General features: G+C 34.4%; 2 protein-coding genes across 2 annotated transcripts; one reads left to right on the forward strand and one right to left on the reverse strand.

Moving 5' to 3' along the window:
* Positions 1-5,819: 5,819 nt before the first annotated feature.
* On the reverse strand, positions 5,820-10,750 carry LOC107793967 (L-Ala-D/L-amino acid epimerase). The gene is made up of 7 exons (XM_016616415.2): positions 10,116-10,750; positions 8,309-8,419; positions 7,854-8,070; positions 7,314-7,647; positions 6,889-6,950; positions 6,692-6,764; positions 5,820-6,069 (listed from the first exon to the last, which is right to left on the reverse strand). Coding segments are annotated over exons 1-7 (1,299 nt in total). The 5' UTR covers positions 10,617-10,750; the 3' UTR covers positions 5,820-6,068.
* A 2,815-nt stretch (positions 10,751-13,565) lies between these two features.
* On the forward strand, positions 13,566-15,168 carry LOC107793965 (reticulon-like protein B9). The gene is made up of 5 exons (XM_016616413.2): positions 13,566-13,712; positions 13,829-14,009; positions 14,478-14,619; positions 14,713-14,782; positions 14,875-15,168. The coding sequence occupies exons 1-5, from the start codon at positions 13,613-13,615 to the stop codon at positions 15,042-15,044; spliced, it is 663 nt and encodes a 220-aa protein (XP_016471899.1). The 5' UTR covers positions 13,566-13,612; the 3' UTR covers positions 15,045-15,168.
* Positions 15,169-17,934: the final 2,766 nt, after the last annotated feature.

Consider the following 17,934-nt stretch of genomic DNA (forward strand, 5'->3'; position numbering starts at 1 on the left):
AATTACTGTCTCACATAGAAATGTAGATATCTTTAGTAGGATTAGGCAATGAAAGTTAGTAATGGAAAAGGTGATACATGTATGATAGTACTTTTGAGAAGAACGTTGACTATAAAAGAAGTAACTTTCAATAATACATATCATTTTGGTTCATATTGGATATGTAACGGACATCTTAAATAGTCATCACTTCTCATAAGTGACATCTTGCATAAGTGACTTCTTAGTCACTTCTGACTTGGTGGCTTCTTGCCACGTTTGGGGGGGATATTTTAGTTGATTTTTATTCACTTATTAGTTAACTGGGTAATGTCCTGCTACCCGGTAATTAACCAATTACCTACATAATTTAAAATTACCACAAATTACTTAAAATTCTATTTATTTTTAAAATACTTCATATATATTTTATATATTATACTACCGTGGTCATATAGCACCTTGCATGGTACTAGTTCATAATTATCGGGTATTATCGCTCGACCCATATTTTATTCCAAATTGGCCACTTCCAACGAAACTCGTTTCGTTGGTCCGTGTACCCCTTTATCTTTTATAACACTTATTTATCGCTTGTTATAAATAGCGTAAGTACGTTAACGTCAAGATGATCTCATCCTCGAGTCTACGTCAATTAACCAAAGACGAAATTTTTAACGTATGAAAATGTGAGATGTAACAAAATCTATATTAACATAACAGAAAAATCATCCTTCAATAGGTTCCATCAAAACTCTAGATAACAAATTAGCTATTCATAATAGTATGCATAACTACAATACTAGAATTCATAACCAATAATGGAAATAGGAAGAAGGAAGTGAAAACTCGTAGAAGAATTCCCCGCCTTGCTCTTAGTGTGTTCTTGCCTCCTTAGGTCGAATCCCGGTCTCCTTAGCCTCCATAGGTCTAAATTATGTCAAAAGTCCTCAAAATACCGTTCTTCCATGTATATATACAAAGTAGGGTCGAGCCCAAATAATTATACTTTCTCCTACGCGAAAAAGGATACTTTTACCAGATAGGACGTGCGCGACCGCGGATCAACTGCGGATTGACCGCGTATCTTGCCCAGTATTCTGCCCCATTTGCGCGGCCAGCGCGCGGCCACACACTTTCCGCGAACTTTTCACCCTGTTATGTTTGGAATTTGGAAAAAAAGTAAAACATAAAAGTTGTATCCCTTTAAGTTAGCTTTGTAATCATATATTGTGGAGCCCAAATGGAGTTCTGAGCGAAACATTATGTGTATTTTACTAGACAGTGCGCAATATGTCTACTCGATTCTTCGTTTGTTCTTAAATTTCATCTGTTGATCTTCGAACACGATCCTGACTTAATTCCTTGGGCATTTACTCAAACTTCAAAGCTCCAAATCATTTGAATTTATTTCATAACATCTACATAGCTCGGAATCACTCCTACAAGGCATAAAATACACAATTAGTGCAAAACACTAGCGATTAAAGCTCAAACTCAATTAAAGTGCAGGAAATTAGAGTGTAATTAGCGACTAAAATACGTAATTATATCCTATCATCAAAGTTGCAATATCTTTTATCCAATCTAGTTGGTTTGAGTGTGTGGGGTGTTGATGTTGAGCTCTCCCCATATGATGTTGTTAATGGGGCATTGGAAGAATATGTAGCATGTGTTTTCCTCTCTTCCACAATGTTTGCATGAGTTGCCCTATATTATGTTCCTTGGTTGAGTACAGCTGCAGTTGGTAGTCGTTGGTGTAGTAGAAGCCATAGGAAGTTTTTTAGTTTGTTGTGGCAATATGTTTTTCATAACCAGAAGTGGTTAAAAGGCTCCTGCAGTTGGGTAGTTTCTTTGAGCCTAATGAAGAGATTGTAGGCTGATTTTGTTGTAAAGTTTCCATCCTTCGTTTCTTTCCATAAGAAGGAGTCATTTAGTTGTTCAGAAAATGGAATGTAACTTTATTGTATGATGTCAGAGAGTGTATTTGGGAGATCATAAGGTAGTGCGTCTAGGTTCCAGTTTTTATTACTAATGATACTGTTAACATTTTTAGTAAAATCTTCCTTGTTAATTGGTCCCTCAATTAATTCCCTTAGTGTGTGATTGCATGTAACCCATCTATCTTCTCAAAGTCGTACTTTGTTCTCGTTTTGAATGTTCTACTATGCCTTTGGAAAAGAAAGAATATGTTTTGGCAGCACTTTTTCAGATGTAAGAGTTATTATTTCTGAAAATAGTGGGATTTCTTGTTTGGGTATTGTTGTATTTTCCTTTAAATATTTTTTCCCAAAGGGTGTCGGGGTTTGTGAGGGATCTCCACAGTAGGTTAAAAAGGAGTGCAATATTTTTTCCTGTTGCTTTGTGCAGTCCTAGGCCACCCTTTTATTTAGGAAAAGCTACTTTATTCTAGTTGATGTGATGGATTTCTCGATGTTCCGTTGTTGAACCCCATAGAAAATTTTGATGTATGCGATCAATATTGTTTCTAATCTTAGTTGGGAAAAGATTTATTTGCATGGAGTAAATGACTATTGCTAATAGAATCGATTGTATCGGAGTTAATCTACCAGATAAGTGAGTAATTTAGCTTTCCATAATAACAAAGAAAAAAGTTTAATGCCAAGAGAGAGAAGTTTATTATAGAGAATCATCGAGGTGTATGATTTAGTACTTTGTTTGCATTCATGTTATAATAATTAGTTGTGGCATGGCATACCATTAATCATTATGCATTCTAAAGTTGCGTCCCCCATTCTCTATTTTATATAATCTACAGAGGTTTTATTTTTTTATTTTTTTATGCAATAGAAATTAGACATATTCTTCTTTATCTTTTTCTCCGTACGTGAAGAGTAATTGCAAATACTTATTAAACTTTCAGCTAGATCCATTGCTTATTCTATACATTTTCATTTGATTTATGAAAAATGAAATTGGGAATTCTACATTTAAAAAGGATCTCGGGACTTTGTTTAGGAAAATTTAAGTCACAAAATAGTTCTCTTGAAACTTACTCAACACAGACTACTTGTTGCATGACTAATTAGTGTCTCATTTTTATAGACGCACCAACATTCTATTTTTTTTTCTTTTCAAAGTTGATAATAAGATCCATTATTTTAAACAATTCAACTTCATGTTTTATTTAAATAAATAATGATGATCTTTCTTTTTTTTTTCACTCGATATCCGGTACCCGCATTGGAGCCGGATTATATCCGGATTCGCGCCGCGTAAGATCCCATTTGGGAGGAAGCGCTCCTACCAAAGATTTTTCCATACTCAAGGCTCGAACCCAAGACCTCTGGTTAAGGGAGGAACAGTCTCATCTACTACACCACATTCTTTGGTGGTAATAATGATGACCAATGTACACCATTTTGCATTAATGTAGTCCCTCCGATTGATAAAGAGAATACTAAAGTAAGATCTTGAGAAGAAAATGCGGGATTCGCCGACTAACAAAAACAAAACAATCGAATCCGAACTGTCCATTTTTCACACGGTAGGACAATGAATGGTTTGGATTTAAGATTTAAAATTTATGAATTTTTATAATAATGAAATCAACAAATTAAATTTTGAGATAATATTTAATAAATTTCTTAATACAAATATTGTAGGCAAAAGTTTAATTGATCCGCTTGTGGCGGACCCTACGGGATATACAACACATATTGCAGCATAGCGACTCTGCTTTCGGTGATATATAGTGATTGCCACTACTGACTTTGCATTTATTTGCAAGCTTTAGTGTGTCCCAATATGCGCCTTATCATTATTTTGATTCACACCTTGATTTTGTTTAATTATGAATTCTCTGCTAACATGTTTTTATCAAAAGCTATATTTTTCCCAAATAAAAAATTATCAAGTTCTACTCTTTTTTCTTTCATTTCCTTTGGGGGTCGAGTGGACTTTTTTTTTTTAAAATGTTCGTTGTTTAGGTTCAACCTTTGGGGTAAAAATAGCACGGGCTAGCCAGTTTTTGGACTGGTTATTCAAAAATAGCCAGCGTTTGCAAAGTCATTAAAAAATAGCCACTATTTTGCTGCAACACGAAAAGTTCTAGCATAATATACTGGAGATCGGTGCACCTGTGTATGTCCAACACGCGGAAAGTTCCAGCATAATATATTGGAGATTGCAATACCTGTATATAAACTTGCATCATATTATGTTGGACCCGTATATTATACTGGAACTCCAGTATATTAAGCTGGATGTCCAGTATACTTATGTTGGAACTCCAATATAATATACTGGAGTATTTTTTGGATTTTGAGCAGTATTTTCATTCAGATTTATCTCTACATGAAAAGTGGCTAAATTTCGATTACTTTTGAAACTGTCTATTTTGACCACTTGTAAATCTAGCTATTTTTTAATTTCTTGTGCACGGTGGAGTTATATTTTTCTTATTTACTTTATAAAAGAAATTGTCCCGAAAAATGATTAGCATTTGTTAATATTGGGAGAACTAATGCATATATTCAAAAAAAATAAGTATAATTTAGATGAAACTGAGCTTAATTGAGAGAGAGCAATTACAATATCCGACTATAAAGGAGGAGGGCAAAGAATTGATGGTAATTATATGATTTGCTTGTCGCTCTTTTTTTTTTTTTTTTTTTTTTATTTGATTATCGATTGACTTTTCATATTCTTTTTTTTCCAAAAAAAAGAAAAACTCTTTCTCTTCCGTTGATTTCCTCCTTTACACATTTCTCTCTCAACGCGAGTCCCTTTTCTGCTCTCATTCTACGTACTACTCTTCAGTCTCAAATTATGAGTTTGTGGTTTTTAAAAATAGTTATCTCAAATTATTTGTCATTTTAGAAGTTCAAGAGTAATTAATTATTTTTTTTCCTATTTTATCCTTAATATTAATTATTTTTAAAGACTACAAATACCTTAATTATGATTAAATATTAAATGACGAAAAATTACATCTTAAGACATAAATAAGAGTAAAATAGTCAAAAAAAAGTTTCCTAATTAATTTTTTTTTTAAAAATGTGTAAAAGAGAAACACGGCACATCATATGACACGGAGTAGTACTTTGCAACTCTTTATATTTTCCGTCGTCCCTTTTCCTTATGGCATATGCAGAACAGAGCAAACACAAGCACCACAAAATACTCGTAAGCTCTTTAACCTAAGGCATTCGAAACTTTGAAACGTGGTGGAGAGGACACTTGATGTTTTGGGAAAAAGGTTCCCTTATTATTCAATACTTTTTTTACAAAAAAAAAATATATATGTATTTTAAATATCTAAATATATTCCCATCGAAGAAAATGGTTCAACATAACCTTTTACATTGAATAAAAGAAAATGATTCTACAAAAATCTTATGTATCTTATTTTTAGATCTCTTACGTGCAATTTAGGGATATATATAGGCCACGTTGATTCGAATTTTTCAATTACCAAACCAAACCAATAATGTCGGATTTTTAAATATATAAACCAGACCAAACCAACAAAGTCGTGTTTTTCAATCTCGGGTTTTTTTTGAGTTTTTTTTTTTCTCGATAAAGTATTCTTAGCACAAAATATGTAATTTGCGCTCCTCCTAGTAAGATACAACTATATAATGTATTTTCCAAGAAAATAATACATTGGAGTTTGATATTCTTTATTTTCGGGTTTGCCTCTTACTCGACATACCAGATTCAACATGAACAACATAGGGCTTCATTTTTTCAGGTAGCCTTGCATAGGTCATATGGCTTCAAGTTGATTGCCACACTTAGGTATACATCTTATCTTGAGTTCCTAATCCTTCACTTTTACATTGGAATTGTCGGGCTTTATGTCCAAAGATAGATGCTTAGAAGATAAGAGTGATTCAGGCTATATCTGTTGAAATAAAATTGTCAAGCAAGACTGTTCTCACTTACAACAATTTCACAGACAATCAGGCATTTACAAATTTGTTCACCCCAAAGATTGGATCTTTTAGTATTGTGTTTCAGTGATTGGCACATACACATACAAACATGACAGCAACTAATACTCATGGATGGTTGGCTGTTGCAAATGACAATCCGGAAAGAGAGAGCAGACTCCACTTCTAATTTCTGCAGGGAATTTCAAACGTTAGAGCAAATAGATTAATTTCATACAAACTGGATTAAAAGGTCAAGATGAACTCTATGATTTAAGAGTAAAACCACATATATCAAGTCACTTGTCCGAAGGTATCTAAACTTATCAAAGCCTAGCTAGATAAAGCATGTTGAAAACTTGAACCTATGCTATCACCGAAACAAAATTTCAAGGAGTTCAAATCAGGAAAAAGTAAGCATAGTTGAGCGATCAGTCTTTCTATTCGGCCAAGGAAAATTAGGCTATCATAATTCGACCTTCTGCCAATATATGGATGTTAATGGAGAAGCACAAGTCAGATATGAAGTGCTTCCATGTAATGAAGGAAAGAACTTTGTTTTTAAGAAGATACTCTCCATTAATTGGTCAACACTTTTTGCAAATGGTAATAACATATCATAGACCATCGGTTCTGTTCATCATATGTATAGAACAGCCATTCTGCAGACTAATGCACAAGGGTTTGCACTTTGCACCAGTAATAAGACGAAAGATGTAGAATTGGCACATCAGTCTAATAATCATGTCTGCTTAATATTGCTATAGCGCACAAGACATGGTTACTTCACAGTTTAATGTCAAAATCAAACTTACTATGCAATACTGTCCCAGTGAAGAAAACCACCGTGCCCTCTAGCATTCGAAAAGTTGTAATCAGGTCCAGATACTGGGCACATAAAGAAGTGAGAGATGCATTAGATCGATTAAGTACAAGCAAAAAACATTAAACACTACAAACAAAGATCCATTTGAGTCATCAGTGAAAGTTCTGAGCAAAGACAGCGAAATACCTTCATAACCCCCAAAAACTGGATCCTCTGCCAACAGAAGGGGTGTGTCTAGGTCGATGAATCTGTGGAAGTTAGATACACAAATTAGGGACCATGTCTGTTGAATTGCATAACCAAGTGAATACCAATCAAAATGGGATAGCAAGACAACCATGATTATGCGTAGTGTTTGCCTAAACTTAACATGGATATACTGATCTCAACTTTAATGAAAATACTCTCACAGAATTCAAAGCAGAATTGATCTAGTGATAGAATTGTCCAAATTGTCCAACCCGAGGATTTGATTAATACTATGTTGAGTTTGGGCGATACAGGCAAGGTGAGGAGAGCGAAAGTAATACTATTTTTCCCAGCATGATGGATATATTATGAGTTTGATAAAAGCAGGTTATTTTTCCAGAGAAATTTCAACAGAAACTTACTTGAAACATCCAAGGCCAGCAGCTAGATGACCTGCAAAGCCCATGGCAAGTCTGGTTTCAACCATACCACCAATCATCAAATTTAAGCCCACGGATCTCGCCAAGTCAATAATTTCGAGAGCCCCAAGCACCCCCACTTTGGCAAGCTTAATATTAATGACATCAGCAAGACTTTCTTGCACTATCTTTTTAGCATCAGCCAAACTTCGACAGCTTTCATCAGCAGCAACAGATACCCCATATTTGTCCTTTGCGATCTGACTGACATGTCCAAGACCTTTCCAATTGTCTCTATGAACAGGTTGTTCAAAGAGCACTGGAGTTACCTCCATTTCTGATAGGAAACCAGAGATTTGAGAATTTCACTTTAGTGCAGATGATAATGAACTGAAAGAAACTAATCATTTAGCATGAAGATATGTCTAGCATATCAGAGGGAAGAAATATGAGATTTATAAATTCTTTATTATTCTTCTGTCAATACAGATAAGGTAAAATTTTATCAAGATTATTAGTACTTAAATAAAAAGAGTACTTTACCATGCAACTTTTCAAGGACTTCAATAGCTTCTTTTGCCGTGTAACCTTCATTAGCATCCAAGATAAACAAGCAATCAGGATGTGCTGCACGTATGGATTGAAGCACTTCAATGTCTCCGCTCAAATTCTTGCCCACCTTAAGCTTTAACGTCCTGAAACCTTGTCTACGGTACTTTGAAGCCAGTTCAGAAGCTTCCGCGGGTGAAACTATCGGAATCTACAATAAGATGGTCACTGAGATCAATTTAAACACGTCTATGGCAGTTCTTAATTTCTACTATAATTTTCTTCTGTAAGAATTTCTTGCTAAATATGGTTTCTAGTTAGCATATGTTTGATGGCATTGTTGTAACTTGAGAGCACTGTTTGTGGCAGCAAGTACTTGGAAAGCAACAGAGGTGGAAATTTACTGTGAATTGCCAACTAAAGCAGAATAAGAAAGGAAAAGTCTTAACTGTAATGTCAGTAGATATTGAACTAGATACTCCACCAAATAGTCTCCATAAAGGTATTCCAATGCTGTTCGCCGCTGCATCAATCAGTGCCATCTCAACTCCTGCCCTGACCTTCAATCAAGTTATCATTTGAATCAGTATCACACAAGTTTTCAGTTTACAAAGATGAATTTGAAAGATAAAAATCCACATATTTAAAAGTATATAAAGACTCAAGGCAACTTGTCTACTCATCCTGTGGAAACCATGACGTCCAAAAACACACAAGTACATGTTCGGTCCAGTGTATCAAGAAAGATATGTCACAATATGAAAAGATAACTAGTGTAGAAATTGGTCCGCCACATGACGTCGCCAAATGCCAAAAAGAGATGCTGACTGAAGGTAAGCCAAAAGAATTAGACGAGAATCAGCTATACATCAGAAACTTGCAAACTTTAGATCAGCTATACAACGTCTTTACGTAAAAATCTCAGGCTAGGAAGAAACACGCATGCTAGTTTTGTATGTCTTTTCGGAGGATAATTGATACTGGGAGATTGGGGATCCGCTGAAACACTCAAAGATGCACATTTGGGGATTCGACAATAAATATCGGACAACGACCTCACTGTCTCTCAATTCCCTTTCCATTTTCAGTGTCGCCAAGTCAGAATTCTACGCCTTCCCTATCCTACCCCCTAAACTCTGGAAACCAACTGCGAATGTATATAAGCTGGAAAAAAGGTCTATTGAATTGTTGTAACAAAGGCAGCCCTCCACTCAATAACCATTGTATTACAACAACAACAACAACAACAACAACATACCCAGTATAATCACACAAGTGGGGTCAGGGGAGGGTAATGTGTACGCAGACCTTACCCCTACCTGGCGAGGTAGAGAGGCTATTTCTAATAGACCCTCGGCTCAAGAAAAGGTGAAAAGAGAGAAAGGAAGAAGAGGAAGAAGAAAGAAAGAGTAGGGGGACAAAGGACGATAAGGAAAAGGGGAGAAAGACATCTATAGTAACAACAACAACAACCAATAACAAAAAATAGCATCAACCAGTAACAAACTGGAACATACGATACACAGAGCGAACGAAAAAACAAGGGAGCTACTAATAATACTAAAAAAGAACGGGGAACTCTCGACTACCTACTAGCCAACTACCATTGTATTAAAGAAGATAAATTAACTCCATTATCAGCAATCTTATCTGTCACTTAGACCTAGAGAAAATAACATAAAAACAGATAAGCCTATAACATTCAGTTTTATGTTGACCTTTGAGTTTCAATCCTGAGAACCAATTCCATGATAAACTTAAAATGGTAAAGTCAAAAGAATTTCACAATTCTGTTTAAGATAACAAACTAACGTCAAGATTAAAGAACTGCTTGTGTCAGAGAAAATACAGTGTAAAATTTTCAGTTATCACACTCCTAGTCAGAAAAAAACAACTCCAGTTCCCTATGGAACATAGTAAACAACTGACACAAAACTAAATTAGTACTACCTACTAGATTGAACAAAAAAAGGAGGACCATAGGCCCAAAGCTAAAACGAGAAGAAATCAAACGCTGTATCAATATTAGAACCAACAATAAAAGGAGTTAAACACTAAACCCCAGAAAGAAAGAAAAGGGTATCCCGGTGCCGTGCGGGGGTGCGAGAAGGGCTGGACCATCAGGGTCTATTGTACCCTGCATTTCTGCGAGAGGTTATTCTTGAACCCGTGAACTTCAGCCCAGAAAGAAAGGAAAATACACTTTATTGCACAATCCATAATGACAAAGTAAAAGAAATTACTGGTATAACTCACAGAAGCAAAATCACGGCCAGGAAGCACATCTCCAATTTTTGTTAAAGCTAGATTTAAAGTCATTTCAGGACTCTGCCTCAAGAACTCACATGCTTCAGCTGCTTTAGCTAAGGCTGTGGGCTGATCCTCTGCAGTAACAAAAGGAAGAATAGGAGCCTCACCCCACCCAACACAACCATTACTCAACTCTATCCTTATAGCTACGTTTTCCACTTTGTCCAATCTTGATGTGGCAATTGTAAAAGGAGCAATCAGTGGCACATTCAGTGGCCTCCCTTCCGCTTTGTGAACATCAATAGTCACTGTTTCCATTAAATTCTTGAACCCAAAGCTTGTGGGTGTCAGCGCTGGTATAGCTGCAGCCATGCATGCGCTGATGGTTTTTTTGGGTTTCTTGAAATTGAGTGGAAAGTTTTGAGCTTTGGACAATTGGGCATGTTGTGTTGATGAGTGAAGAAAGCAGTGGGATTGCAAGTTTTGGGAAAGCCCAATTCGACCCATTTCCTATGATGATCAGTGATAGTACTAAGAACTGAGTTTGAGTGTTTCTGATTGGTCTCTTTGGGCAGAAAAGGAAAGATTTCAAGAATTGACATAGCGAGTTTAGTACTTTGTTCTTGTAATTGTCCCCAGCTGACTGTGAGTGAAAGGGTGGTGGGTTTATTTTATTTGAAAAATGTCAGTTCTTTAATCCTCTATTGCAATTTGCAAGGTCGGATCTATTCTATGTTGGGAGAAATTCTTGGGCTTGCTTTTGTCGTATATTTCTTGTTTTGTTATATTGGGGTTGGTGGAGAAAGCAGTCTTGCCTTTTGAAAAATGGTGTCTTTCTATAATTTCATAAGTAAAATATGTGAGAAATAATAAATGTGCGGATATTACTCATATCTTGATGGTATCTTTGTACTTACTAGCATAGCTAGTATATATATATTAAAATCGGATAATTGGGATATTAGAGCGAATGGTCGAAATTTGTTTATTTTTAATTAGATGTTTACTCGGGATTAAAAATTGAAATTTGAACTTTTGATATATAAAAGTTTCATTTAACAAAAAAGAATTTATTTTTATGAAGCCTATCTAGGCACGAACGGAATTGAACCGTCTTCCTTCTTACCATTAATGTCAGGATCCGAGTATACTCTACACAAGTTTAAGTTACACACATTACAAGTGTAAGGAACTTAACTCCGATAAGGTCATCTTTGTTCGTTATAGCTAACCGATAAGCTATCTTATTTTCAAGATTTTAAATTACACTATAGTCCATTATAATTAGTCACGTTAATAAAATTAGAATTAAAAAACCACGCTGACAATAATGTCTACTCCCACATCAATGACAAAGCTAAGATCCAATGACAACCAAGTAAACAAAGTAGTCTTCTGGTTTCTATGGGGAATTTTTAATTCATGATAACTTGACAGCTAGAAATTTTTATTATTATTTGTTGTTTCCCCAATAATATATATTTTCTCAAAATAGATCAACCATCATTTTAGCAAGATTTAATAATGCTCTCAGAAAGTAGTCCAACGTGATACTCAGCAATCAGTAGTTATATATATACTACTACTATGGTATATAATAGGATGTCTCTTGGATGCTTCCTAGGGTTATTTCCTACTTAATATACTGTAGTTCATATCCCTATTTGATCTCCAAAGGGTGAATTAGTCGCGGTCCGTTGGTTCTCTCATACTAAGCATTTTCTAAGTTCTTGTCTTTATTGAAAAGCATAAAAGTTTTAAACGTTTCTACAACAAGAAAATCCAATTACAAATATTATAATGTTGGAATAACAAAATATTGAGCATAATAAAAAATATTAATTAGAGTAAGTTGTTCGTAATAATAGTATTGATATTAACAACAAAAACTCAAAAATGTATTTGCACAATTGAGAATGAAAGAAAATAATTATTTAAAATAAAAATATTTTCATAATATATATTATATATTCTTGAATATTATGCTCAATTATATTATTATTCCGACATTATTTATGCTAGAATATTAATTTATTTATTTTTATTTTGTACATAAAATTTATTTATCCTATAGGTAAGTCCATAATGTAGATTAAAAAGTAAAAAAAAATTATAATATTAAAAATAAAAAATAAACAAGACAAAAGTTGATAATATAGAGGGTAAAATCGATATTTTGCAATCAAAAGTTTGAGAAATCCAGTTGAATGACATTTCGAGTGTTATAGGCATAGTTAAATGATGTTGTTATTACAAACAAAAGAAAAATGACTTTAATAGTTAATTTCGGACAGTTGAGTGATCATTTAAATAATGGACTCCTCTCTTCATAAAGTGTCAATCTAGCAAGGTAAGACTGCTTCTTGGCAAAGAAAAGCAGCAAATTTTCTTGCAACTATATGTGATTATGCTTGTAAGAAATATTAAGAACTTTTGGTTGCTTGTAAGAAATATTAAGAACTTTTGGTATTAGAAATTAATTTTTATAATATTGGAATAAGAAGGATTTAAAGGCAGTAACGAATATAATGATGATTCATATAGCAAAATCCAACATGCTTGAGCTCGAGCAATTAAATGTAGCAAGTGATGTTGTTGTGTGCAACTAATTAATTGGTGTAACATTGGCACGTCCTAGAGAAGAGGTACTTCCATGGCATATGCGTCACCAACCTTCCATTGTGTAACGTATGGATTCATTCGAACCTTGAAATTTTGGCTCAGATCCTATATATATTTTTAAAAATTTACTAAATAAGTGCAAGTAACTGATATTTAACCCAATAAATCAGATAATTTGCAGTAAAATCCCCGACTCGAACTCATAATGTTCAAATTCCGGATCCCCTCTCCTTCCGTGCTCTAGTAATTAGTTGTGACATAGATGATAGTACATTCCAAAATAATAATTAACTTGGTTGATAAAAAAAATTATCATCTGTCATGGAACTTCTTAATTAAAGTTGACACTCATTCTTAATTTGAGTCTTGATCTAGCCTTGGCCACATGCACATTCAAGTGAGAAATTAACTCAAATTATTGGAAGACAGTCTAATGACCTCATGATTCATAGAAGTCCCCGAGAATTAAAGGGGCGATGAGGAAAAGCACGATATCCAAGTCCTTGAGTTGAAAATTGAAACCAGAAATCTGTGGTAATACTTAGCCTTTGTGCTGCAATTTGTGAGAATATTCTCCAGGTAATGTAGTGTACATAAAGCTAGCTAAAAGTTTAAGAGATACTAAAAGTTTGCCAAACGAAAAGCATAGAAGATGCATGCATGCCACTAACAGTATGTAGCAAAAAGTTAATCAGATTTCTGTATAGTAGCGGGAATGGAAAGCTAGCTGCAAAGTGCAAACTCTATGCTCAAGAAATTCTTTTCTTTCCCTCTTTCCTTGTTTCTTGGCCACTAAGCTTAGTACCTGAATAGTCTTATTTAAGCTTATTGCTGGCTAATATACATGATTTACAGCCACATTTCCCAATATTTCTGCAAGCATGGCTTCTTATTCATCTGATTCTGATAATAATCTTGCACCAAGATCAAAACTTTTGGGCCGCCAAAGGCCTATTCATTCTGTTCTAGGAGGAGGAAGAGGTATCAAAATATCAATTTCTCATTATTATATCCTATCAAGAAATTGCTGACTTTTCACCTTTTTCTTATTCTGTGATTGGTTAATTACTCGTGGACTAAAATATTTTTAAGTGCAGTTGCGGACATATTGTTATGGAGAGACAAAACATTTTCTGCAGCAATTCTAATTGCAGTTGCAGTAATGTGGTTTCTTTTTGAGGTTGTGGATTATACCTTTGTGACTCTCCTCTGTCATGTCTCCATCACCACTATGTTAATAGTCTTCATTTGGTCTGCTGGTGCAGATATCTTTGGCTGGTATTCTTCTTATTTCCCCTTGCTACGAATGAAAATATCTGTTCGTCAAGATCTACATTTCATGTATATATACGTACACACACAGAAGCGGATCCATGATTAAGTACAATTTTTAAGTTCTTAGCACTGAACGCAGGCGCGTAGGCACCCTGCTTGAAGCGGTGTCACGTTCGTCGAATTTTTTTGCAATCTATATGTATAAATAATAAATAAAATTAAAATATTGGATAAAATATAAAAAAATTATATCGTTTGTCGTTACCGTAATTTATTCATTTGTTCACTTTTTCAAATATTGATATTGCTTACAAAAATTTCTGCATACGCCACTGAATGAAGCTATTACACTTCCGAAATTATGGGTTCAGAATTTTGATGCTTATCAAAAAAATTGTGACTTTTTGCTTATATGTCTATGTTCTGCCTCTGTATATACATATGATTTATTGATTCTCATAACATGTTCAGGACACCTCCAAGTATTCCCAAGGACATATTACAAGATACTACATTTGAAGATGTTGCTTCAATCTTACACAAAAAGTTCAACAATTTCCTCTCCATATTTCACTTTGTTGCATGTGGAAATGATGCAAAGCTCTTCTTTCTGGTATTATGAATCAATTTAGCCAAATAAATTACTAATTCATGTCCTTCATTTCAATGGATTTTATACTTATCTACTCCATTTTTTATGTTTTAGGCTATCATTTCTCTCTATATACTCTCAGTATTTGGAAACTATATCAGCACCTTGAACCTTTTGTTTTTTGGTAAGATTAATTAGCTATTTCTCATTCTTCTGTTAGTAACATTATTACTCTCTCGCTTTTTTAAAACTTTTTCTGTGAATATTGTCTACAAGGTTTGCTTTGTGTGGAAACTCTCCCATTCCTTTATGAGAAATATGAAGAAGAAGTCGACGATATTGCATGTAAATTGAAGAGGCAAATGAGAAAAATGTGCAGGAAGTTTAATGCAGATTTTCTGGGCAAAATACCCAGAGTGCCAGCCAAAGAGAGAAAGGAGAAATAGGATGAATTAAGTACAAAATTTAAATGTGGACTACTCTTGTTTTCTTGACGTCCAAAACAATAATTTGCAATGTGATCATCAATGTACATGATAATTAATTAATGCAATAGTACATCTTATGAAATGTGTTTCCAGAATAAGCAAGAATTTGGGAATATATTCCAACAAAAAAAGATCTTTGCTAGCTAGACTAGCAGGAATTCAGGCATCCGTTCACTACCCTACTAGCTTATTCCTACAAAATTTAGAAACACATCTTTCTATACAGTTCAGTAATATTTTACGTCTAGAGGAAGAATTTTGGAAATTAAAATCACGCATTAATTGGTTAAATGAAGGAGATGCGAACACCAAATTCTTCCATTTGTCTACTCTTCATAGGCGTCGAAGAAATAGAATTTATAGTTTAAGGGATGTAGTTGGTAACTGGATTACTGACCAGTGTGAACTTAACCAACATATCCTTGCTTTTTATCAAACTATATTTACAACTAATCAACTGTCTTCCGTTCATGCTTATTTTGACTTAAATAGTTGTGCGCTTTCAAATTATGAACATCAATTTTTGGATGCACCTCTTGATCATAAGGAAGTTAAGTGTGCTCTCTTTAGTTTTAAACTCTACAAGGCACCTGGCCCGGATGGTTTCCATCCATTTTTCTTTCAAAAATTTTGGTTGGATGTTAGCAATAAAGTTACTCTATTTTGTCAAAATGTCTTTGTTTCCAAGACAATTCCCCAGGAATTAAATCAAACATTTATTTGTCTTATTCCTAAGGTGAAAAACCCTACCACTATCCGGCAATATTGCCCTATAAGTTTATGTAATACATTATATAAGCTGATTACGAAGATCATTGTTAATAGGTTAAAGCCTGTCATTAATACAATTGTAGGACCTACCCAAACGAGTTTTCAACAAGGGAAACGTGCTTTTGATAATGCTATTATAGTATAGGAAGCTTTAAATTACTTTAGGAATGCAAAAGGAAAATCGTCCTACATGCTGTTAAAATTAGACCTAGAAAAGGCGTTCGACAGACTAGAATGGTCTTTTATTCGGAGGACTCTTTTATATTTTAATATTTCCCCACCTTTGGTTAGTTTAATCATGTCGTGTGTCACAACATCATCTATCTCTATTCTGATCAATGGCACTAGGACACATTACTTTACTCCAACTAGAGGAATTCGTCAGGGTGATCCTTTGTCGCCTTATCTTTTTATAATGTGTATGGAAATGCTCTCACGTAGCATCTCATTATCAGTTGACTACCTTCAATGGCAACCTATTTGTATAGCTAGGAAAGGTCCGTCAATATCACATCTCTTATTTGCAGATGACATTATTCTATTCTCAAAAATATCTACTAAAAGTTGTCATGCAATGATAGATGTGCTAGATCACTTCACTCATGCTTCTGGCCAAAAAATAAACCAGGTTTTTTTCTCTAAAAATGCTTTACAGAGTCATCGAACTTATGTGACTCAGTCCTTCTCTATTAAGGAAGGGACTGCGTTTGGAAAATATTTAGGCTTTCCTACATTTCAGACTCGACCTACAAATAAAGACTTCCAATTCCTCTTAGATAATTTTAAGAATAGGTTAGCCGGATGAAAAAGTAATTTACTTATAATGACGGGTCGCACTACTCTTATTAAATCTACCCTAAACAATCTTCCAAATCATATTATGCAGTATATTCAAATTCCCAAGCATATTCTTAATAAAATGGAGCAATACCAACGGAATTTTCTTTGGGGTACTACCTCAATAAAGAAAAAAATGCATCTTCTTAAATGGAATATTGTATCAAGCCCTAAAGCTAAAGGGGGGCTGGAAATTCAAAAATTAGAGCAAAAGAATAAGGCTTTATTAGCAGGCCTTGCTTGGCGAATTTTTCAATCACTACAAGCTATGTGGTCAAGGATTCTAATTAACAAATACCTCCATAAACGCAATGTTACTAATAATTCACATACATGGGATAACATTTTGAAAGGCTGGCAGCATTGCCAATTAGGACTTCAATGGAGGATAGGAGAGGGTAAACATATTAGTGTTTGGAATGATCCTTGGTTACGGCCAGGCACAACACTACGTTCGATGATTCACGGACCGTTAACTTTGGACCAAAATAATTTAATAGTTTCTCAACTACTTAGAACCAGAGGTTGAATACGGGACTAATTAATTTTGATTTGGGACAAAGTATTACTCGCATGATAAATGCTACGTATGTTTCACAAATGAAAAATTATTGGGGTTGCATTTACTGGGGTTTAACGCAAAGGGAAAATTTCACTGTGCATTCTATGTATAATATTCTTGAGTTGGGAGCTCAACAACCTACAAATGAGTCGACAAACTTTTCATGGATTTGGAAGCTCCCTATCCATCCAAAAATTAAGAGTTTTTTTGGATCTTATGCCATCACCGGTTACCAACGGAGCTTTATTTAAAAAAAAACTACCATCATTCCGGATGCTACTTGTTTTTATTGTCAAAAGGAAGATGAATCAATTAAACACATCTTCCTGGAGTGTGAGAATACTAGCAGATTCTGGAATGACTTAGGAGTTGCGCAAATTATTCATCACATTACGAACTCCACATGCACACATACCTGGGTTCGTAATCTTATTAATTATAGGAACGTTCACCTTCCTTTTAATAGTAACCCTAACACATACTTACCACTTAGCTTATGGAACATTTGGATTACTTGTAATAAAAACATTCACAATAAGATTAGGGATAGTATCCATCTAAAAACAGTTACTCAACAAGCAACTGAATATTCTTTTTTAACAGCCTATTCACATAAGACTAATTACACAACCAAACTGCACAAGGATATCAAATGGAATCCTCCTAATGCACATTTCT

The sequence above is a fragment of the Nicotiana tabacum genome, chromosome 6 (assembly GCF_000715075.1).
Source record: "Nicotiana tabacum cultivar K326 chromosome 6, ASM71507v2, whole genome shotgun sequence".
In the NCBI taxonomy this organism is placed as follows: domain Eukaryota; kingdom Viridiplantae; phylum Streptophyta; class Magnoliopsida; order Solanales; family Solanaceae; genus Nicotiana; species Nicotiana tabacum.

What these genes read in the sequence shown, in the direction of transcription:
- LOC107793965 (XM_016616413.2), top strand. Translation starts at nt 13,613, where the DNA reads ATGGCTTCTTATTCATCTGATTCTGATAATAATCTTGCACCAAGATCA. An exon ending in TGTTCTAGGAGGAGGAAGAG is followed by an intron (nt 13,713 to 13,828) that starts GTATCAAAATAT and finishes TTTTAAGTGCAG; the next exon opens with TTGCGGACATATTGTTATGG. An exon ending in ATGCAAAGCTCTTCTTTCTG is followed by an intron (nt 14,620 to 14,712) that starts GTATTATGAATC and finishes TTTATGTTTTAG; the next exon opens with GCTATCATTTCTCTCTATAT.
- LOC107793967 (XM_016616415.2), bottom strand. Translation starts at nt 10,616, where the DNA reads ATGGGTCGAATTGGGCTTTCCCAAAACTTGCAATCCCACTGCTTTCTT. An exon ending in CAATATCTACTGACATTACA is followed by an intron (nt 8,071 to 8,308) that starts GTTAAGACTTTT and finishes ATCTTATTGTAG; the next exon opens with ATTCCGATAGTTTCACCCGC. An exon ending in AGTTTTTGGGGGTTATGAAG is followed by an intron (nt 6,765 to 6,888) that starts GTATTTCGCTGT and finishes TTATGTGCCCAG; the next exon opens with TATCTGGACCTGATTACAAC.